Source organism: Patella vulgata, chromosome 2, assembly GCF_932274485.2.
Source record: "Patella vulgata chromosome 2, xgPatVulg1.2, whole genome shotgun sequence".
NCBI lineage: Eukaryota > Metazoa > Mollusca > Gastropoda > Patellidae > Patella > Patella vulgata.
In genome coordinates this window covers 1,589,253-1,613,871 of record NC_065880.2, presented here as the reverse complement: position 1 = coordinate 1,613,871, position 24,619 = coordinate 1,589,253, and the positions used below count along the sequence as shown (strand labels likewise).

General features: G+C 41.6%; 1 protein-coding gene across 1 annotated transcript; it reads left to right on the top strand.

The window, feature by feature from the left end:
• Positions 1-726: 726 nt before the first annotated feature.
• Positions 727-17,819, top strand: LOC130010761 (mucin-2-like). Its single transcript, XM_056098771.1, has 2 exons — positions 727-9,059; positions 16,448-17,819. The coding sequence occupies exons 1-2, from the start codon at positions 727-729 to the stop codon at positions 17,817-17,819; spliced, it is 9,705 nt and encodes a 3,234-aa protein (XP_055954746.1).
• The last annotated feature ends 6,800 nt before the right edge of the window (positions 17,820-24,619 follow it).

Sequence of the window (24,619 nt, the reverse complement as noted above, 5' to 3'; positions counted from 1 at the left end):
CCTTAGGCGTTGGACAAATATCAACCATGGTCTATATAATATCCCCATCATTACATCATTCTTCAGCTGGATTAACAGCTGATATAGACGATCATCATTAAGATAAAACATGCTTAAATTATCATTATGACATTATCTTTGTTTTCGGTTGATTAGCCAAACCCTATACACATCTATATATATATAATAAAAACCACCATTTCATTTCCTTTAAAGCATGTCAATGATCAGAACAGTTTTAATGTTTAGATGGGCAAGATGCGCGTGGGATCTTTGTATTTAGTTTTACTCATGTTAACGTTGCAGGATACCAAGGCACATCCTTCTTTTCGGATGCCACATTCTTATTTTCGGATGCCGCATTCTTTTTTCCGGGTACCATTCAGCCCTGTTACTGATTTGGGAAATGTTTTTGATTCAATGGCGTGTAATGATATTCAGCAAGTGACAAGAGATGCATGTGCTGCTAATGAAGATACCTGCTGTGCTTTATTCGCGTTTTCTGATTTTTGTGCAACACTGTGTAGAAACTCAGACTCTGGCAATTATGCAGGGATAGGTGATTTGATAACCCGTGGAGCCTGTACTACATTAATTGAAAATGCTTGTAGGGAAGATACTTTGGAATGTCGGACAATTAGTCGACTTATTGAAATATGTCATCAAATATTTGATAATTTACCAAAACCAACAGAACCAGAAATTTCAATAACATTTACTTCTCCAATGACAAGTCCTAATACTTCACCATTGATAGATCAAAACGAATCCCCAGAAACAAGTCCTACTACGTCGCCAACAACAAGTCCTGCGACATCACCAACAACCAGTCCTACTAATTCTCCAACAACATCTCCAACTACAAGTCCTACTACATCACCGACAACCAGTCCAACCACATCTCCAACAACCAGTCCTAATACTTCTCCAACAACATCTCCAACGACAAGTCCAACTACTTCACCAACGAAAAGTCCAACCACATCACCAATAACCAGCCCAACTACATCACCGACTACGTCTCCAACGACAAGTCCTGCCACTTCTCCTACAACCAGTCCAACTACATCGCCAACGACCAGCCCGACTACTTCACCAACGACAAGTCCAACTACTTCACCAACGAACAGTCCAACCACATCACCAACAACCAGCCCAACTACATCACCGACTACGTCTCCAACGACAAGTCCTGCCACTTCTCCTACAACCAGTCCAACTACATCGCCAACGACCAGCCCGACTACTTCACCAACGACCAGTCCTACGGCATCACCAACAACCAGTCCTACTACTTCACCAATAACCAGCCCAACTACATCTCCAACAACAAGTCCAACTACGTCTCCAACAACAAGTCCTACTACGTCTCCTACAACCAGTCCGACTACATCTCCAACAACAAGTCCTACTACATCACCAACAACTAGTCCAACTACGTCTGCAACAACAAGTCCTACTACTTCTCCTACAACAAGTCCAACTACATCACCAACGACGAGTCCGACTACTTCACCAACAACCAGTCCTACTACGTCTCCGACAACATCTCCAACAACAAGTCCTACTACTTCACCAACGACCAGTCCAACAACATCTCCAACAACCAGCCCTACTACGTCTCCGACAACTAGTCCGACAACGTCTCCAACAACAAGTCCTACGACATCACCAACAACCAGCCCAACTACATCACCGACTACGTCTCCAACGACAAGTCCTACCACTTCTCCTACAACCAGTCCAACTACATCGCCAACGACCAGTCCGACTACTTCACCAACGACCAGTCCAACGGCATCACCAACAACCAGTCCTACTACTTCACCAACAACCAGCCCAACTACTTCGCCGACAACCAGTCCTACTACGTCTCCTACAACCAGTCCGACTACATCTCCAACAGCAAGTCCTACAACATCACCAACAACTAGTCCAACTACGTCTCCGACAACCAGTCCGACTACGTCTCCAACAACAAGTCCTACGACATCACCAACAACCAGCCCAACTACATCACCGACTACGTCTCCAACGACAAGTCCTACCACTTCTCCTACAACCAGTCCGACTACTTCACCAACGACCAGTCCTACGGCATCACCAACAACCAGTCCTACTACTTCACCAACAACCAGCCCAACTACTTCGCCGACAACCAGTCCTACTACGTCTCCGACAACCAGTCCGACTACGTCTCCAACAACAAGTCCTACGACATCACCAACAACCAGCCCAACTACATCACCGACTACGTCTCCAACGACAAGTCCTACCACTTCTCCTACAACCAGTCCAACTACATCGCCAACGACCAGTCCGACTACTTCACCAACGACCAGTCCGACTACTTCACCAACGACCAGTCCAACTACTTCGCCGACAACCAGTCCTACTACATCACCGACTACGTCTCCAACGACAAGTCCTACCACTTCTCCTACAACCAGTCCGACTACTTCACCAACGACCAGTCCTACGGCATCACCAACAACCAGTCCTACTACTTCACCAACAACAAGTCCTACTACATCACCAACAACTAGTCCTACTACGTCTCCGACAACCAGTCCGACTACGTCTCCAACAACAAGTCCTACGACATCACCAACAACCAGCCCAACTACATCACCGACTACGTCTCCAACGACAAGTCCTACCACTTCTCCTACAACCAGTCCAACTACATCGCCAACGACCAGTCCGACTACTTCACCAACCACCAGTCCTACGGCATCACCAACAACCAGTCCTACTACTTCACCAACAACCAGCCCAACTACTTCGCCGACAACCACACCTACTACGTCTCCGGCAACCAGTCCTACTACGTCTCCTACAACCAGTCCTACTACATCTCCAACAACAAGTCCTACTACATCACCAACAACTAGTCCAACTACGTCTCCGACAACCAGTCCGACTACGTCTCCAACAACAAGTCCTACGACATCACCAACAACCAGCCCAAATACATCACCGACTACGTCTCCAACGACAAGTCCTACCACTTCTCCTACAACCAGTCCGACTACTTCACCAACGACCAGTCCTACGGCGTCTCCGACAACCAGTCCGACTACGTCTCCAACAACAAGTCCTACGACATCACCAACAACCAGCCCAACTACATCACCGACTACGTCTCCAACGACAAGTCCTACCACTTCTCCTACAACCAGTCCAACTACATCTCCAACAACAAGTCCTACTACGTCTCCTACAACCAGTCCGACTACATCTCCAACAACAAGTCCTACTACATCACCAACAACTAGTCCAACTACGTCTGCAACAACAAGTCCTACTACTTCTCCTACAACAAGTCCAACTACATCACCAACGACGAGTCCGACTACGTCTCCAACAACCAGTCCGACTACGTCTCCAACTACATCACCGACTACGTCTCCAACGACAAGTCCTACCACTTCTCCTACAACCAGTCCGACTACTTCACCAACGACCAGTCCTACGGCATCACCAACAACCAGTCCTACTACTTCACCAACAACCAGCCCAACTACTTCGCCGACAACCAGTCCTACTACGTCTCCGACAACCAGTCCGACTACGTCTCCAACAACAAGTCCTACGACATCACCAACAACCAGCCCAACTACATCACCGACTACGTCTCCAACGACAAGTCCTACCACTTCTCCTACAACAAGTCCAACTACATCGCCAACGACCAGTCCGACTACTTCACCAACGACCAGTCCGACTACTTCACCAACGACCAGTCCAACTACTTCGCCGACAACCAGCCCTACTACATCACCGACTACGTCTCCAACGACAAGTCCTACCACTTCTCCTACAACCAGTCCGACTACTTCACCAACGACCAGTCCTACGGCATCACCAACAACCAGTCCTACTACTTCACCAACAACCAGCCCAACTACTTCGCCGACAACCAGTCCTACTACGTCTCCGACAACCAGTCCGACTACGTCTCCAACAACAAGTCCTACGACATCACCAACAACCAGCCCAAATACATCACCGACTACGTCTCCAACGACAAGTCCTACCACTTCTCCTACAACCAGTCCGACTACTTCACCAACGACCAGTCCTACGGCGTCTCCGACAACCAGTCCGACTACGTCTCCAACAACAAGTCCTACGACATCACCAACAACCAGCCCAACTACATCACCGACTACGTCTCCAACGACAAGTCCTACCACTTCTCCTACAACCAGTCCAACCACATCTCCAACAACAAGTCCTACTACGTCTCCTACAACCAGTCCGACTACATCTCCAACAACAAGTCCTACTACATCACCAACAACTAGTCCAACTACGTCTGCAACAACAAGTCCTACTACTTCTCCTACAACAAGTCCAACTACATCACCAACGACGAGTCCGACTACGTCTCCAACAACCAGTCCGACTACGTCTCCAACTACATCACCGACTACGTCTCCAACGACAAGTCCTACCACTTCTCCTACAACCAGTCCGACTACTTCACCAACGACCAGTCCTACGGCATCACCAACAACCAGTCCTACTACTTCACCAACAACCAGCCCAACTACTTCGCCGACAACCAGTCCTACTACGTCTCCGACAACCAGTCCGACTACGTCTCCAACAACAAGTCCTACGACATCACCAACAACCAGCCCAACTACATCACCGACTACGTCTCCAACGACAAGTCCTACCAATTCTCCTACAACCAGTCCAACTACATCGCCAACGACCAGTCCGACTACTTCACCAACGACCAGTCCGACTACTTCACCAACGACCAGTCCAACTACTTCGCCGACAACCAGTCCTACTACATCACCGACTACGTCTCCAACGACAAGTCCTACCACTTCTCCTACAACCAGTCCGACTACTTCACCAACGACCAGTCCTACGGCATCACCAACAACCAGTCCTACTACTTCACCAACAACCAGCCCAACTACTTCACCAACGACCAGTCCTACGGCGTCTCCGACAACCAGTCCGACTACGTCTCCAACAACAAGTCCTACGACATCACCAACAACCAGCCCAACTACATCACCGACTACGTCTCCAACGACAAGTCCTACCACTTCTCCTACAACCAGTCCAACCACATCTCCAACAACAAGTCCTACTACGTCTCCAACGACAAGTCCTACCACTTCTCCTACAACCAGTCCGACTACTTCACCAACGACCAGTCCTACGGCATCACCAACAACCAGTCCTACTACTTCACCAACAACCAGCCCAACTACTTCGCCGACAACCAGTCCTACTACGTCTCCGACAACCAGTCCGACTACGTCTCCAACAACAAGTCCTACGACATCACCAACAACCAGCCCAAATACATCACCGACTACGTCTCCAACGACAAGTCCTACCACTTCTCCTACAACCAGTCCGACTACTTCACCAACGACCAGTCCTACGGCGTCTCCGACAACCAGTCCGACTACGTCTCCAACAACAAGTCCTACGACATCACCAACAACCAGCCCAACTACATCACCGACTACGTCTCCAACGACAAGTCCTACCACTTCTCCTACAACCAGTCCGACTACTTCACCAACGACCAGTCCGACTACTTCAGCAACGACCAGTCCAACTACTTCGCCGACAACCAGTCCTACTACATCACCGACTACGTCTCCAACGACAAGTCCTACCACTTCTCCTACAACCAGTCCGACTACTTCACCAACGACCAGTCCTACGGCATCACCAACAACCAGTCCTACTACTTCACCAACAACCAGCCCAACTACTTCGCCGACAACCAGTCCTACTACGTCTCCGACAACCAGTCCGACTACGTCTCCAACAACAAGTCCTACGACATCACCAACAACCAGCCCAAATACATCACCGACTACGTCTCCAACGACAAGTCCTACCACTTCTCCTACAACCAGTCCGACTACTTCACCAACGACCAGTCCTACTACTTCGCCGACAACCAGTCCTACTACGTCTCCGACAACCAGTCCGACTACGTCTCCAACAACAAGTCCTACGACATCACCAACAACCAGCGCAAATACATCACCGACTACGTCTCCAACGACAAGTCCTACCACTTCTCCTACAACCAGTCCGACTACTTCACCAACGACCAGTCCTACGGCGTCTCCGACAACCAGTCCGACTACGTCTCCAACAACAAGTCCTACGACATCACCAACAACCAGCCCAACTACATCACCGACTACGTCTCCAACGACAAGTCCTACCACTTCTCCTACAACCAGTCCAACTACATCTCCAACAACAAGTCCTACTACGTCTCCTACAACCAGTCCGACTACATCTCCAACAACAAGTCCTACTACATCACCAACAACTAGTCCAACTACGTCTGCAACAACAAGTCCTACTACTTCTCCTACAACATGTCCAACTACATCACCAACGACGAGTCCGACTACGTCTCCAACAACCAGTCCGACTACGTCTCCAACTACATCACCGACTACGTCTCCAACGAATAGTCCTACCACTTCTCCTACAACCAGTCCGACTACTTCACCAACGACCAGTCCTACGGCATCACCAACAACCAGTCCTACTACTTCACCAACAACCAGCCCAACTACTTCGCCGACAACCAGTCCTACTACGTCTCCGACAACCAGTCCGACTACGTCTCCAACAACAAGTCCTACGACATCACCAACAACCAGCCCAACTACATCACCGACTACGTCTCCAACGACAAGTCCTACCAATTCTCCTACAACCAGTCCAACTACATCGCCAACGACCAGTCCGACTACTTCACCAACGACCAGTCCGACTACTTCACCAACGACCAGTCCAACTACTTCGCCGACAACCAGTCCTACTACATCACCGACTACGTCTCCAACGACAAGTCCTACCACTTCTCCTACAACCAGTCCGACTACTTCACCAACGACCAGTCCTACGGCGTCTCCGACAACCAGTCCGACTACGTCTCCAACAACCAGCCCAACTACATCACCGACTACGTCTCCAACGACAAGTCCTACCACTTCTCCTACAACCAGTCCGACTACTTCACCAACGACCAGTCCTACGGCGTCTCCGACAACCAGTCCGACTACGTCTCCAACAACAAGTCCTACGACATCACCAACAACCAGCCCAACTACATCACCGACTACGTCTCCAACGACAAGTCCTACCACTTCTCCTACAACCAGTCCAACTACATCTCCAACAACAAGTCCTACTACGTCTCCTACAACCAGTCCGACTACATCTCCAACAACAAGTCCTACTACATCACCAACAACTAGTCCAACTACGTCTGCAACAACAAGTCCTACTACTTCTCCTACAACAAGTCCAACTACATCACCAACGACGAGTCCGACTACGTCTCCAACAACCAGTCCGACTACGTCTCCAACTACATCACCGACTACGTCTCCAACGACAAGTCATACCACTTCTCCTACAACCAGTCCGACTACTTCACCAACGACCAGTCCTACGGCATCACCAACAACCAGTCCGACTACTTCACCAACGACCAGTCCAACGGCATCACCAACAACCAGTCCTACTACTTCACCAACAACCAGCCCAACTACTTCGCCGACAACCAGTCCTACTACGTCTCCTACAACCAGTCCGACTACATCTCCAACAGCAAGTCCTACAACATCACCAACAACTAGTCCAACTACGTCTCCGACAACCAGTCCGACTACGTCTCCAACAACAAGTCCTACGACATCACCAACAACCAGCCCAACTACATCACCGACTACGTCTCCAACGACAAGTCCTACCACTTCTCCTACAACAAGTCCAACTACATCGCCAACGACCAGTCCGACTACTTCACCAACGACCAGTCCGACTACTTCACCAACGACCAGTCCAACTACTTCGCCGACAACCAGCCCTACTACATCACCGACTACGTCTCCAACGACAAGTCCTACCACTTCTCCTACAACCAGTCCGACTACTTCACCAACGACCAGTCCTACGGCATCACCCACAACCAGTCCTACTACTTCACCAACAACCAGCCCAACTACTTCGCCGACAACCAGTCCTACTACGTCTCCGACAACCAGTCCGACTACGTCTCCAACAACAAGTCCTACGACATCACCAACATCCAGCCCAAATACATCACCGACTACGTCTCCAACGACAAGTCCTACCACTTCTCCTACAACCAGTCCAACTACATCGCCAACGACCAGTCCGAATACTTCACCAACGACCAGTCCTACGGCTTCACCAACAACCAGTCCTACTACTTCACCAACAACCAGCCCAACTACTTCGCCGACAACCAGTCCTACTACGTCTCCGACAACCAGTCCTACTACGTCTCCTACAACCAGTCCTACTACATCTCCAACAACAAGTCCTACTACATCACCAACAACTAGTCCAACTACGTCTCCGACAACCAGTCCGACTACGTCTCCAACAACAAGTCCTACGACATCACCAACAACCAGCCCAACTACATCACCGACTACGTCTCCAACGACAAGTCCTAATACTTCTCCTACAACCAGTCCAATTACGTCACCAACGACCAGTCCGACTACTTCGCCAACAACCAGTCCAACGACTTCGCCAACAACAAGTCCAACTACGTCTCCAACAACAAGTCCTACTACTTCTCCTACAGCCAGTCCAACTACATCACCAACGACCAGTCCGACGACTTCGCCAACAACCAGTCCGACTACTTCGCCAACAACCAGTCCAACTACATCACCGACTACCAGTCCAACTACATCACCGACTACGTCTCCAACAACAAGTCCTACTACTTCTCCTACAACCAGTCCAACTACATCGCCAACAATCAGTCCGGCTACATCACCGACAACAAGTCCAACTACATCACCGACTACATCTCCAACAACAAGTCCTACTACTTCTCCTACAACCAGTCCAACTACATCACAAACGACCAGTCCGATTACTTCGCCAATAACAAGTCCAACTACGTCTCCAACAACAAGTCCTACTACTTCTCCTACAACCAGTCCAACTACATCACCAACGACCAGTCCGACTACTTCACCAACAACCAGCCCCATTACGTCCCAGACAACCAGTCTGACTACGTCTCCAACCACCAGCCCTACCACCTCTCCAACTACAAGTCCTACGACATCCCCAACAATCTCAGGTAATGTTGTTAACTGATAAACATAGATATTGCACCGTGTAACTATGGCAAATGGTTATTTTTAGCAGTTTTTCGACAAAAATACACAAAATAAATCAATGCGAACACAAAACTTGGTGATGTGTATTTATCAACGAAGTTTGTGTGGGTGTGTTGGTGGGGGAAGGGGTGTGTGTGTGTGGGGGGGGGTGCTCACATTTAATATGTACAATTGTGGCAAAACTAACGAAACAATAAATCCAAATTCAAACATCTACTGAATCTGGGAAATTTGTGAGTCGCGATACAATGTAAATCGTAAAGTAGGGCAATAGAATGAAATTATCGTTGTGTCATCACAGTATGTAGCTTTATATGGTCACTCTTTAACTTTAGTTTGACGGTAATCCTACTGTGTATATGATTCTAGTTTTTTCGTCATTTGTTACAGAAGTAATGAAACTATTGGATGGAAATTGCTTGTCTTTTCGAATCCCCGGTTGTACGTGACAAGGAGTAGGGTCGCCTGTCCAACCTCGTGGGTTTTCTCCGGGTCCTCCGGTTTCCCCCCCACTGCTAAAGACCCCTACGCGCAAGCGAATTATTGAAATAAAATTAAATCATATGTTAGTCCCGAAATGACCTAGTTTGTGTCGATTGGACGTTAAACCCCATTTCTCTCTCTCTCTCTTGCTTGTCATCGATCGAAAGATATAAAGTTAGTTCAATATTTATTCTCAATTACTTTTTTACTCTTTCAGGAATCTTCTATTGTGACATTGTAGGTCAAGCACAGCGTGTTCAATTTCCGGTATCAGTATGGTGTGATGGAACAGATGATTGTACTCCAAATGGCGTAGACGAGGCGAACAAAAATTGTAGTAAGATTACGTTTTTATAAAATCTACATTCGACCCCCCCCCCTCCTATTGGTTGAAATTGTATATATATATATCGCTAAGAATAGTGTCAGTTGTGTTCGGTTATTTGAGAAGTATGCATAGCTGATATATCTTGATCGGTTAATTAACCACAACTTACAACTGCAGAGAGTGGGTTTGTGGACAGGGCTACTAGAAAAACAGAAATTAACTATTTTCATAATAGTACAGTGCCCCGTGCAGCGAAAATTATCCCTACTGAAAGCTGAACTCGACACGGCGAATGTGTAGGCTTCAGTGGCTTGTCTTGAAGTGATTTCTGCCTAGTCACGCAGTACGATAACACCCGTATGAGTCTATACATAGCCATCGCACGTGAAATTCTCTACACATCTATAAACTATTACAGCCATAAAAAAAATCTATTATTGACGATTCTGAATAGCAGTTATATTTAGCTTTTTGGCTATTGTAGCAGCTTTAGATAATAAGTTTGTTTTATTTTTTAAATTGCTTTATCATTAACTGTACTGTTAGGGGCGGGCATCTTTTGGTTTAGTACAAATAATATCTCTGAAATACTTGCGTTGGGCAAGAACATGATACTAACAGTAGTTTCATTTTACTTTAACAAGGTTCTTAAAACAATTATTGTTGAGTTGCCTAACGTGCGTGTTTCTAAATTAAATTTATTGTTCCAGCTTTCTGTTATGTTTCGTAAAAAAAAGTAGTCTTGATTATTCCCGCCTGTCATTCAGACGGAGAATTTTCGGTAGACTGTTTTAGCGGAACTAATTTAAAAACAAGGACACGTAACCTATTTTTTACTCAGTCTATTATTTATGGATAGTTAAATGGTCATGGTTCGCATTGAATGGTTAGCACGTGCGTTCTGTAGCATAAAGTCTGTCATTGTGTCAACTGGCGTGGTTTCAAATCTCCGGTTGTACGTGACAAGGAGAAGGGTCGCCTGTCCAACTTCGTGGGTTTTCTCTGGGTCCTCCGGTTTCCTCCCACTTCTAAAGACCCCTACGCGCAAGCGGATTATGGAAATAAAATTAAACCAAATGACCTAGTTTGTGTCGAGTGGACATTAAACCCCATCTCTCTCTCTCTCTCTTATTGCCTTGTTTTCGAATTGTCAAGTGTGATAAAATAAACTATTTGTTTTGGAAAAGGTTATGCCATATATGCGTTGACCGATTTATAATATCGAATGTTTTGTTTCAGATGGATGTTCTGCAGGAACATTTAAATGTAAAAGCAACGATCCGGTTTGTCTGCCGTCAACCCTTATCTGTGATGGTGTTCAAGATTGTAACAACAATTTTGATGAAGTCACAAGTCGTTGTACACCAAATTAACGACGTCATATCTTATTCTACGAGTCCTTCTCTACCTTCAAACTGTTTCTTCCATATCTAAAATTGTAGAGTGTTAGTAACGAAACATACGCCCAAGTAAAACATATCTTAATCAAAAGTAAAATCTACATTGAAAGGCGGCCATTCTCTAACTGCAATTAAATTACTACCTGTGTATGTATACAAAGAAAATAATTCGATAAAAGCCTTCGGCCTGCAGTGTGAACACAACTTTACACCAAACGTGTAATCACGTTATGTTTAATGAAGTTGAATCCATGATAATCAGTGTGAAAGACATTTAGGCGTGTCATTCAGTTCTCCGCTTTTTCCGACGTGGTTTGCCCTTGTCAGTGGTGCAGTGGCCTGACAAGTACAACTGTCTAGTCCTTCGGATGAGAGGAAAAACCGAGGTCCCGTGTATACATTGGAATGCGCGTAAAAGATCCCTTGGCAGTTGGAATTCGATATAAGGCGATAGTGCCGCTGCCCAGGCAAAATTTCCCTCATAGCACACTGTATGGCGTATGCCCGTCTTCATTAGCCTAGTATAGGAGCAGAACAGTAGGACGTTAAACCCCATTTCATTTCAGTTCATTTCAGTTCTCAGCTGGCCTTGTCGCAGTTTGCAAACCGACGCATGTGGGCTAGTGGTATATGTAAATCATGTCTAGTTTACCTTGTCGTGTGGTAAACAACACAACAGCCAACAATTCTTCTTTATTTGAGTTACACAACGCGAACGATTCAGTAGTTTGGGCTAGTAGTTGAATTCTTTACATCGTGTTACGTAACACGAAGGGGTCAATAGCTTCGGCTGAATTTTCAGACACGGCAAATAGTTTAATTCTGTACATTGAGTTACACAACGCAAAGTGTTCAATAGTTTGGACTGAACTTTCAGACACGGTAAATAGTTTAATTGAGTACATGTTGTCGTTTGATACATAATCCCATTATTATCAACGAAATTGTGTCTAATGTGCTCCGACTAAGACCACAATCTGTGAAATATGAAGTTAAACGTGAAATGATGTGATCCATTGCATGAAATTCGAAATTATTCAATGATTATCCGTCAATGAATAAAGGAGAAATTTTTTATTAACTTATTTTCTTATATTTCGTATTTAACCGTTATTTACATTGTATTTATTAATAAACTACACATCTTAGTAGTAGGCGCTTATATTATTTTTTTATTATTTATTTTTATGGATGTAATGTGATAGCACATTGTTTCACTTATTATATATTTTGGATTGTAATTTAATGAGAGATTTTTTTATAATGTACTATTTTTATGATTGTAGTTTTAATTATCATTTATAATTTATACTTTTTCATAATTTATATTGTATTTATTAATAAACTATAAATTATAGACGCGTCTATTTAGTATGTTTTTATTTTTATATACTCATTTTTGGTTGTAATTTAATGAGAGAGAGAGAGAGAGAGAGAGAGAGAGAGAGAGGGGATAGAGAAAACTAGTTGATTCGGGACTAACATATGGTCCGATTTTATTTCAATAATTTGCTTTCGCTTGGGTTCTTAATCGAAGCAGGGACTGGTGGAAACCACGCCACTAGACTCAATGACAGATCTAAGGCCTACACATTAGACCACTCGACCATCAAACCCCATATACATAGTACAATGTTCCAATAAATACACCAAGACAATATAATAGTAGGTCGGATGACCTCTGTCCGGGTGTATGCCCGTCTTCATTAGCCCAGTCGGAGTAGAACAGTAGGACGTTAAACCACATTTCATTTCATTTTCATTTTGTTTCTGTTTTCTTGTTTCCATTGCTAAAGACCCCTACTCACAAGCCAATTGTTGTAGTAAAATTGACCCAAGTGTTAGTCCCGAACTTTCTGCCATTTTGCATTCTACGGTAATCATGAAAGATTTGATATCACACATACCGTTACATTGATGATATTATGATTGTTCGTACATAACCCACAATGTCTTAACCCCGACTCTATCCCCTTCACAGTGGGTTAAACACGTCAAATTACTGATTATATTGACCGTGCTTAATACTAGTCACATCCCCAGGCAATTTCATGTACGATAAATTTTTCTGTTCACTTTATATACCGTGAAGGGAAATAGTTCGATCTGACCTTGGGCTAATTACACTCCCAACGAACTGTTAATAATAAGTTCTAATTTACCCCTGGGGTGTGTTATTTTACTTGTCAATGTTTTATTTGACAAATATCAGCGTATTTGTACAAAAAATCACAATAACAATATACACATACATATACTTGTGGGAACATGAATACTCGAACCAGCGGAGGAGATAATTTACTACGGTCACAGAAATAGCTTTGATAACTGTGAAAATTTCTCAATCAACAACAAAACAGGAAATGTGAGAATCTAATCTGCTTCACAGAGATATTGCTAAAGCCGTCTAATACACGTGTACAAGATATCTGACCTTTATAAAGTTTACAGGTATTCTACATTGGCTGGATGATATTGTTTACATAACACGTCGTAGCGTAAACTGGTCAGAGCCGAATGATTTGGATAGTATTTGCTCTGGGTTTGTTTTGATTTGTCAATTAAATAGACCTGGGGAATACTAGTATCCATGGAAATAATTATGTCGCACTATGTCGCCATATTTTATAAAATGTCAATAATTTCAGTTTGCCACCTTGGAAATGTAAATAAACATGCATAAAACGTTGAACACAATCCCTGGGTATTGACTTGAAACTTTGTAGTCAATATTATATTAAATACAGTACAGTATTTACAGAGAAAATGTAATGAGTAAGTACCAACAAACATATATATTACCAAGATTTGCACAAATAGTCTATGTGGTTGTAGTTGTGGGGCGAATGGTTAGCGCGTGTACGTTGTATCATAAGGTCTGTCATTGAATAAAGTGCATGGTCTCGATTCCCCGGTTGTGGGTGACAAGGAGTAGGGTCGCCTAGCCAACCTCATGGTTTTCTCCGGATCCTCCGGTTTCCTCCTACTGCTAAAGACAATTAATTGCTACCTCCAATATAGCTATGATAGTTGATTTAATTAATATTATTTTCATGACGTAAGCATAAAAAGGTGCGAGTCCGAAAGGAAGCTATTCATTTACCCTTGGAAGCACGTTTTTTTCTCATTTAAACGTATGTCTTCATAAAAATGAATTTTACAATACAAGGATTCTAAATTTAATTATAAAAATCAAATAGAGAGTTTTTGGATCACGGACAGCCTTAAAACAATGACACGGTTAATCAGTCTACCAGTGCTCTCAATACAGTTTGCATTATTCTTATTACTGCGTTATTAAAATTTACTTCAATCAAAAATAATGCAAGTATGGGTATACACAATTCGTCAAGATGTAAGAAATTGAACAGGAGCAGAGTACCGGTCGCGGGGGGGGGGGGGGGGGTGTAAACACAAAGCAAACTTCGTGGAAATAAAGTGAAATGAAATGGGCTTTAATTTTCCATTGCTCTGCTCAAACTTGGCTAATGAAAACAGACAAACGCCATACAGTGTGCTATGAGGGACATTCTGTAACTGAATAAGAACAATTAATGTTTCGTCCATTTTGTTTTCACTGACATTAAAATTACGTAACTGATATAAATTATATCGGGAGCCACGGTGGCTACTTGGTTAAGGCGCTGGCTCGCTATCCTGGAGGTCACGTGTTCGATCCCTGCATTGGCCGAGAAAGTTCATCGAGATTTTCCGACGTGGTTTCCCCTTGTCAGTGGTGCAGAACGGGGGGCCTGACAAGGACAGCTGTCTAGTCCTTCGGATGATACGAAAAACCGAGGTCCCGTGTATACATCGGAATGCGCGTAAAAGATCCCTTGGCAGTTGGAATTCGATATAAGAGTAGGCGATAGTGCCGCTGCCTGGGCAAAATTTCCCTCGTAGCACGCTGTATGGCGTATGCCCGTCTTCATTAGCCCAGTTCGGAGCAGAACAGTAGGACGTTAAACCCCATTTCATTTCATTTGATTTATAAATTATATCAAAGAAATTGACGCCTTCTTCGTTTATATAGCGGACTTGACAAAGAGCCATGTATTCGTTTATCCGAGACTGAAATTACACTATAATAAATCCAATGGTAGGCCTAATTTATCCGTAATAATACTAAACGTTTGATAACGAGATTACGGTTAATAAGAACTCTTGTTGAACTTGCGATAAATGGTGTTAAGGTCGCCCCGGAGGGTTTAATGATATCAGATACACTCAACTAGTTAGGAGGTGCAGATTTCATAATTCGATGATGTCAACTAGAAAAACTTTAAAGTAAAAATAGTTGGACCTCTGTAACTTCTAGATAGATAATTCAGAGTATCTCCACCATATACATAGTCAAAATTACATAATTTTTCAACTTGATAAACATCTTAAATACATGATCACCATTACGATAAACACGTGTAAATGCCTTTATCTTTATTCTCGGTTGATTAGCAATATCCCACACACATATATATCACAAAAACAATAATTCTAGTTCTTGAATATAGTTCCCACGACCAGAACATGTGGGTGAGCAACATATACGTTGAATCTTTGTGTTTCGTTTTATTTTTGTTCACTCTACATGATACAAAGACAAGTGCTCATATTCGGATGCCATACAATTATGCCTCTCACTGGATTAAGGTTTGTTATTCAACAATAAGGAAGTGTAATGATATTCAGCAAGTGACAAGAGATGCATGTGCTGCTAATGAAGATACATGTTGTGCTTTATTCATGTTTTCTGATTTCTGTGCAACACTGTGTAGACGCACAAATTTTATGAATTGTATAGGAATAGGTGCACTAATACCGGTTGAAACCTGCACTACATTAATTGATAATGTCTGTAACGACGATACATTGGAATGTCAGATAATTGATCATCTTGTAGCAATATGTAATAAACTATATCATAATTTGCCGCCACCAACTGACCCAGTAATTTCAACCACCAGTCCTACTACTTCTCCAACCACCAGTGATAATTTGCCACCACCAACTGACCCAGTAATTTCAATATCAATATCTCCAACCACCAGTCCAACCACCTCTCCAACCACCAGTCCGACTACCTCTCCAACAACCAGTCCAACAACATCTCCAACAACCAGTCCAACTACTTCACTGACAACCAGTCCTACTACGTCTCCTACAACCAGTCCAACTACATCACCAACGACCAGTCCGACTACGTCTCCAACAACCAGTCCAACTACATCGCCAACGACCAGTCCGACTACTTCTCCGGCAACCAGTCCCACTACGTCTCCAACAACAAGTCCTACGACATCTCCAACAACCAGTCCTACTACTTCACCAACAACAAGCCCCACTACCTCTCCAACAACCAGTCCTACTACCTCTCCAACCACCAGTCCGACTACTTCACCAACAACAAGTCCTGCTACTTCTCCAACAACCAGTCCTACTACTTCTCCAACAACAAGTCCTACTACTTCTCCAGCAACAAGTCCTACTACATCACCAACGACCAGTCCAAATACTTCTCCAACAACAAGTCCAACTACTTCTCCAACAACCAGCCCTACTACTTCTCAGACAACCAGTCCTACTACTTCTCCGACAACAAGTCCTACTACTTCTCCAACCAACAGTCCGACTACCTCTCCAACCACCAGTCCTACGACATCACCAACCACCAGTCCTACTACTTCTCTAACAACCAGTCCTACTACCTCTCCAACTACCAGTCCGACTACTTCACCAACAACAAGTCCTGCTACTTCACCAACAACAAGTCCTGCTACTTCTCCAGCAACAAGTCCGACTACATCACCGACGACCAGTCCAACTACTTCTCCAACAACAAGCCCAACTACTTCTCCAACAACCAGTTCTACTACTTCTCCGACAACCAGTCCTACTACTTCTCCGACAACCAGTCCTACTACTTCTCCAACCACCAGTCCTACTAATTCTCCAACTACGAGTCCTACTACCTCTCCAACAACCAGTCCTGCTACTTCACCAACAACCAGTCCTACTACTTCTCCAACAACCAGTCCTGCTACTTCACCAACAACCAGTCCTACTACTTCTCCAACAACCAGTCCTGCTACTTCTCCAACAACCAGTCCTACTACTTCTCCAACAACTAGTCCAACTACTTCTCCAACAACAAGCCCTACGACATCACCAACAACCAGTCCTACTACTTCTCCAACAACCAGTCCTGCTACTTCACCAACAACCAGTCCTACTACTTCTCCAACAACTAGTCCAACTACTTCTCCAACAACAAGTCCAACTACTTCTCCAACAACCAGCCCTACTACTTCTCCAACAACCAGTCCTACTACTTCTCCAACAACTAGTCCAACTACTTCTCCAACAACAAGCCCTACGACATCACCAACAACAAGTAGCATCACAGGTAATGGTACAGTTTAACACAAATAAAATTCTGTGAACTATGGGCAATACGTCTCCCTTTTGTGCCATCAATACTCAAATACTATATATAGTTTGTACTTGTTGACAAAGTTCGGATACTTCAAATGTGATTGATCTTAAGTATGTATGGTTAATTCCTAATGTTTGCTGTCAAACAGAAAAACTAATTGGACGCTTAATGTATCTGAAACTTTAGTACATTATAACCACATGTTAGTCTAAACCGCGGATAAGTTGAGGTCACACATTTGAATAATATATTGGTTATACAATAAAAAAAGCTCTGAGAATTTCGTGAGTCGCGCAATAGTGTCAGCCGTACTATGCTTGTGCTACACTAACCATGGTCATGTGTTTAAAGCCAAGGATGACAAGTTGCCTAAATACCAAGTGTTATTATATGTTACCCACTCCAACAGTCTTTAAACCCCCGAAATCTTAGATTAGGTGAAAAAGAATGTAAAATTCTTGAAGTGAACAATACAAAATTGCCGTATTAGTGTTATATTTATTCTCAGTTATGTTGTAACTGCTTCAGGTGTCTTCTACTGTAACGTTGTAGGTCAAACACAACGTGTCCCGTTTCCGGTATCCGTTTGGTGTGATGGGACAGAGGATTGCACTCAAAATGGCGCAGACGAATCGACCAATAATTGTAGTAAGTTAACGTTAATTTAAATTTTTATAGTTAAAACGCCCCTTTAAGGAGAACTAGTTATAGATACGGATAACTAAAGTCCATATAGTTCACCTTTAAAGAGAACTAGTTATAGATACGGATAACTAAAGTCCATATAGTTCACCTTTAAAGAGAACTAGTTATAGATACGGATAACTAAAGTCCGTATAATTCACCTTTTTCTTAAATAGCGTTTCTATATGCTTTCCAAGCTATCGCTATCGGAAATATAACGGATGAGCTCAATGCAATGCGTGCGTACTGTTCCCAGATCACCGAACACCAAATCACATTTTGGGACTTATAGCTAACAATTTTAGCAGTAGATCTTATGATTCAATCGTACCAGTCGCCTAAAAAGGAAACCACAAGAAACGAAATCAGCAATGTCAAACAAACCATATTTAGGTTTGAGAGTTCCATTTCGTTACCCATTAGAGAACCGATTTGTGTCACGGACTTCTTTCAAATTTTGTGTGGAGTAAAGGGTCATAAGATGGTACACTTTGTCGATTTTCAGTGCTTTGCGAACCGAGTTATCTCTCATTTTCTGAAAACGCCTTTAACGCGATAGAGAGATTTTAACTGATGTTTTTTTTTATATACGCACATTTCCATGTGGACGTATTATGTAGTCGCCAATGTCCGTCCGGACGTCCGTTCACATTTTTTTGTGGACACTCTCAAGGTCACAACTATATTCTGACTTTGACAAAACTTGAAATATAGGTTTATATCCCAAAGGTCTCGGATACTTTGATTGCATTTTAAACACCATTAAAAAGATATCACCGTTTCAACAAATTTATGGCCGAGTTCGAATTTCGTGAAAATCGGACCAAAATTGCCCGCTTCCATGTACGCAAATATTGTAATATCATGTAATAGGGAATTTACTGACACTCTAGAGGTCACAATGTGTATGGGTGTGTGTATGTATATTCGTCCATCACGATTTGTCTCCGCGCTTTATCCCCACATATGTGGTATCAAATTAACCAGCATGACTCTGCGAATGTTGTAGGCCATTGAATTTGGGATCCGGACGAATTTAGGTTCTATTTATTTCTTTAAACCTAAGCTAACGTTTTCCATTTTTAACTAAAGACGGTATACACCTCGGGATTTTCCGACGTGGTTTCCCCTTGTCAGTGATGTATGAGACATGGCCAGACAAAAACAGTTGTCTAGACGATCGGATGGGACTAAAAACCGAGGTCCCGTGTATGCATTGACGTGCACGTAAAAGATCCCTCAGCAGTTGGAATTCGATATAAGAGTAGGCAATAGTCCCGCTGCCCAGCCAAAAGTTTCCTCATAGCACACTGTACGGCATATGCCCGTCTTCATTAGCCCAGTCGGAGAAGAACAGTAGGACATCAAACCCCATTTCATTTTGGTATTTACTTCGTTATTCGCTTGAAAACAGTTGACTAACCTTATTACTTAAAGATTATGATTTAAAATACATTATGCAAGAGCTAAATCTGCCTATCGCAGGTCTTCCATTATGCTTAAAATGTTATATAAACTATTAATTAGACATTAACTAACTTATCCAGACAATAATCAACTCTCGATGGCATCGGATACCACATTAGAACGGTTCGCCATTTAAAAATTTAATTTAAAAATAGGAAAGATAGGCTAAGTCTCGAATATACCAGTGCCCTGGTTACAACAATGCACACATCTTGTTAATACTACAAACAATGATGACTTGGCTAAGAATGAAGTAATCTGAATGAAATTCTCAATATTTTCATTTTATATTATCTATTTGTGACCTATTATATCAAGAATGGTGCGCTCTTTATTTAAATTTTACATAATGTATCTTTAATTATCTGAATCAAGAGGTTTAAAATATTGAATGTTTCGTTTCAGATGGATGTACAGCAGGAGAATTTAAATGTAAGAACAGCGATACTGTATGTCAATCGGCAAACAATATATGTAATGGTGTACAAGACTGTACTAACAATTTTGATGAAAACGTTAGTCGTTGTACACCAAATTAACAATTATACAATTAAAGAACAAGTGCTATAATTTATATTGGCGAATTCCTATAATTTCTAATTTAAAATGATTAATTCCTTTCCAAAATGTTACTTCACCACACTCATATGTGAAAATATAGAGTATATATTTCTAGGCAACATAACCAATGCATTCGAACAATCCACTAAATTGTTTTCATTGAAACTTTCCTACAATTTTAAAGGGGAGGTTCTTCTAGACCCATGAAATAAAAACACGACACTCTAAGTAAGTGGATTTAAGATGTACAATAGACGTCAAATATGACTATATAAGCTGATTACCGTGTCTAACGGAAAGGAAGTAGACGTGGTTAACCAGGAAGCTTCAAATCGCGGAATGTCGAAAACACACGACAAGTAGGATCGCCTGTCCAACCTCTTGGTTTTTTTTTCGGGTCCTCCGGTTTCCTTCCACTGATAAAGACCCCTACACGCAAGCGAATTATTGAAATAAAATTGAACCATATGTTAGTCCCGAAATAACCTAGTTTGTGTGAAATGGTGAAATGGACGTTAAACCCCATTCCTCTGTCTATTATTATGTCAACACTTGGGGTTATTTTGTATTTCTATACTGTTTGTTCTACTGACAGATTTTTATATAAAACCTGCTAGGAACTATGGCTTCTGTTGGTTGCATACTCATTTCCATATTGACGTTGAATAATGTTCTTTCGATATTGAGATATATTTAAATCAACAATCCCGGACTGGATATCATCTTGTGCTCGATAAACGAGATATCCTTTAATCCTTGACTAGCGTGTCTTTGATATCGAAAGACCACGTAAGATCGAAAATCTAAATTACATGTATGTATAGCCCATGGTTACTATATCAACTTTACGGCAACTTCTCACCAATCTGATTAAAATTAAGTCCGCTGTTAACGTTTAAGTGTCCGACACGCCAAAACGCTTTTCAATTTTTCAATTACGACCTTAATCCGGTTGATTGGCTGGTGACGTCACAGGCACTACACATAGGATATACATTATCTATACAATATCTCACTGTCTGTACAATATAGCACTATCAATACACACGGCAAGTTGACAAGCGTCTGTTGACGTTCCAATCATAATCACCGAATTATCGTCTTTCATTTGTGATTGGAATATTTTAGAGTGAATTTCAAATGCCGTATCATGCCGTAGATCCATTTAAGCTGCCTTTGTTTAAATAGGCCACATGTCAAATGAAGACGACTCAAGAAATTAGCGCATTTACCGGTAATTTGGATAACCCCGTAATACTTGATATAATGGCGCCAGTCATTTGTCGATATATTCATTATTAGCTATATATAATAATAATAACCATTTCTATACATAAAGAACAACTTTTATCGTAACTCCATTTGAAATTTACAGTGAATATGGAATTTTCCGATGACTATGCATAACATGTACAATAGATCGCCCTCATTTCTCAGCCAATCAACGCTGGGAATCTTATTACCATTTACGGTTACATGTACTACGGGTGTAGTAAATGAGGTTAAACTTCGGCACGAAAATTGCACGGGATCATACGTGGAGTTCCTGGTGCCGTTTGGTGAGTGATTAAACTGTCAATGCAATTGTAAAATACTTTTATTAAAAAGAAGATAAACGATTGTTGTTTAAACGCCAATCAACAAATAATACGAGGCTACTTGATTACAAAAACACTGGTGAGCAATAATTATTGGGTAAATAATACTTATAAACAACTGATGAGTAAAACATAATGATTTTATACAATTAATGTGTGGGTGTACGATTCTACCATTAGTTCACTTAGAGTGATGTCTTCGATCTGGCAGGCGTAAAAAAAGATAATTACCTAATCAACATTCTTAATCCCACTAACACTCACTGCTAGCACCGACGTGTAATTTATGACCCATGCCTGTATAACTTTTATAGTCGGATTGATTAATTAATGACAAATATTAACGACACTACACTTTATGTGGAAAAGCGAAGTGCTCGCAGTAAAAAACACATAGTTGGACCGGTATATTATTTACATATTAAAAGTGTTCGTCCAATAAGTTCCATACTGTAAAAAATTAATTAAGAGTTCAAGAGTTCAAGAGTTCAAGACTTCAAAGTTTAAAAGTTGTAGGCAGTCTAAATTGGATCTTAAATTAAAATGAATTACAAAACGAATTATTCCGAAGTCAATTGTTTTATTTAATTAAGAACTAAGGGAGATTAAGGAATCAGTCAGGCGTTAATGAGTACACACGCCGGCTGTATATAGGTAATTAAGGAATAAACATTCCGAATATGCATTCGGTCACTGTGACGTCACTGGCGTCTGAGGGGATTAAGAGTGTTTTCGATAATTGGCAAAGTCGTTTTCACGGGAGGTCCATTTTTACGACTTTGAGTGAAGATAACTGAATTAATTTCAACACATTGGTGTGAACTTGCCGTAAAGTTGATATAGTAACCATTGGCTACACATATCCAAAAGTTCCAAAACCCATCTTATGTGCACTTTAAGAAAAAACGTGTTTTATTACAACTTTGCTTCAATAACATTTATATTGTTTAATGGTAAGTTTCAAATATAAATCGACATTATCAATTTGATGTAAATAAAAATAAATTAAACAATACAATCTCCTTTTAGGTGTACGTAAACATTAACATCATATATTTCATTAAAAGCTATGTAAACATTTTTTATATATATATATTTTAAATACTACATAACTATTAGTATCGCAATTAGCATTAATTCGTTTAACATCTAGAAGTTTAATTAACTATTCACAAATATAAAACACTATACAGTACATGTAATCATTTATAACACTTTAGATGTTACACTAATGTGCAACTTAAGACTTATTTTCTTAATTTAGTCATAATATTAGTCCCAGGGCCGATATGGACTAAACCATTGTCTTATAGGTGACATCAATTAGGCTAGATTTAACATTGATGTCGGTATGTAAGACGAATATTACCCTGATACCCTCGGTCGATATATGAAATAACCCACTGCCTTAGGTTATTTCACACATTGACCCTCATAAACCCTTGTCGGCGATATCACCTCGGTGGAAACGGACGTTAAATAACCTTCTTACAAATACAAAATTCATAGTAAAATGTCGTTATTAATCAAAATACTTTCAATTTTTATTTATTTATTTTTTCTTTGAAAAATATGTAAAGAATTAAATAAATAAGTCAATAGAAGATATGGCTAAATATATATGTATGGTACGTAAATTATCATCACAGCTAGCATTGGACAAACATCCATACGGGTTATTTAGAAAATAACATACAGCAACAACATCGAAGTTATCAGCGACCTTGAACTTTGCCATGGATATAGTAATGATATAGATAGTAATACCGGAGAAGAATATGTCCTTGACATTCAAATTATTTCAATAGATTAACCTGTGACTATGTGTTAATCTTGATAAATGTGATTTTGGAAGTTAAAGATACGTTCATTATGGGAGATTAGATAAAGATACGTTCATTATGGGAGATTAGATAAAGAGCTGGTGGTTCCCACTATAATAGTTAAAAACTAGATAATATAAAGGCAATTTGCTGAATATTTCAGTCAAATTGATCCACTATGAACCGAGAATTAAGCGATTGAAATTTCGGCCTAGTCTCGAACATTATTAAGCGATTGAAATTTCGGCCTAGTCTCGAGCATTTTTTCTAAAGTCGATACAATAAAAAACATAGTCTCGATTATCAATTTCATGATTAAATCAGAAAATGGGATCATAATCCAGTAAATATCGCAGGCTAGCGATGATATGGAGAGTTGATTATGGTCTGAATACGTTAAATAATGTCTAATAAATAGTTTAAATAACATTTCAGGCATAAAGAAAGACATGCAATAGGCAAATTTAGATCTTGCATAATATATGTTTAAGAAATAGTATAAGAAATAAAGACGTCTTTAAAAACACCACGACTAATAATAAAACAATGCAATACAGAACATGACATGTTCTTACAGAAAAAGTGAACGAATGAAAACTGATCGGTTGTAAAAGTGTTGACGAATGGGTCTTCTTATAATTATCAAGCAAATAT

Coding starts and splice junctions, on each gene's coding strand:
- LOC130010761 (XM_056098771.1), top strand. CDS start 727: ATGACAAGTCCTAATACTTCACCATTGATAGATCAAAACGAATCCCCA. Junction 9,060..16,447: donor CCAACAACCAGCCCCATTAC/GTCCCAGACAAC, acceptor TCCAACCACCAG/TCCAACCACCTCTCCAACCA.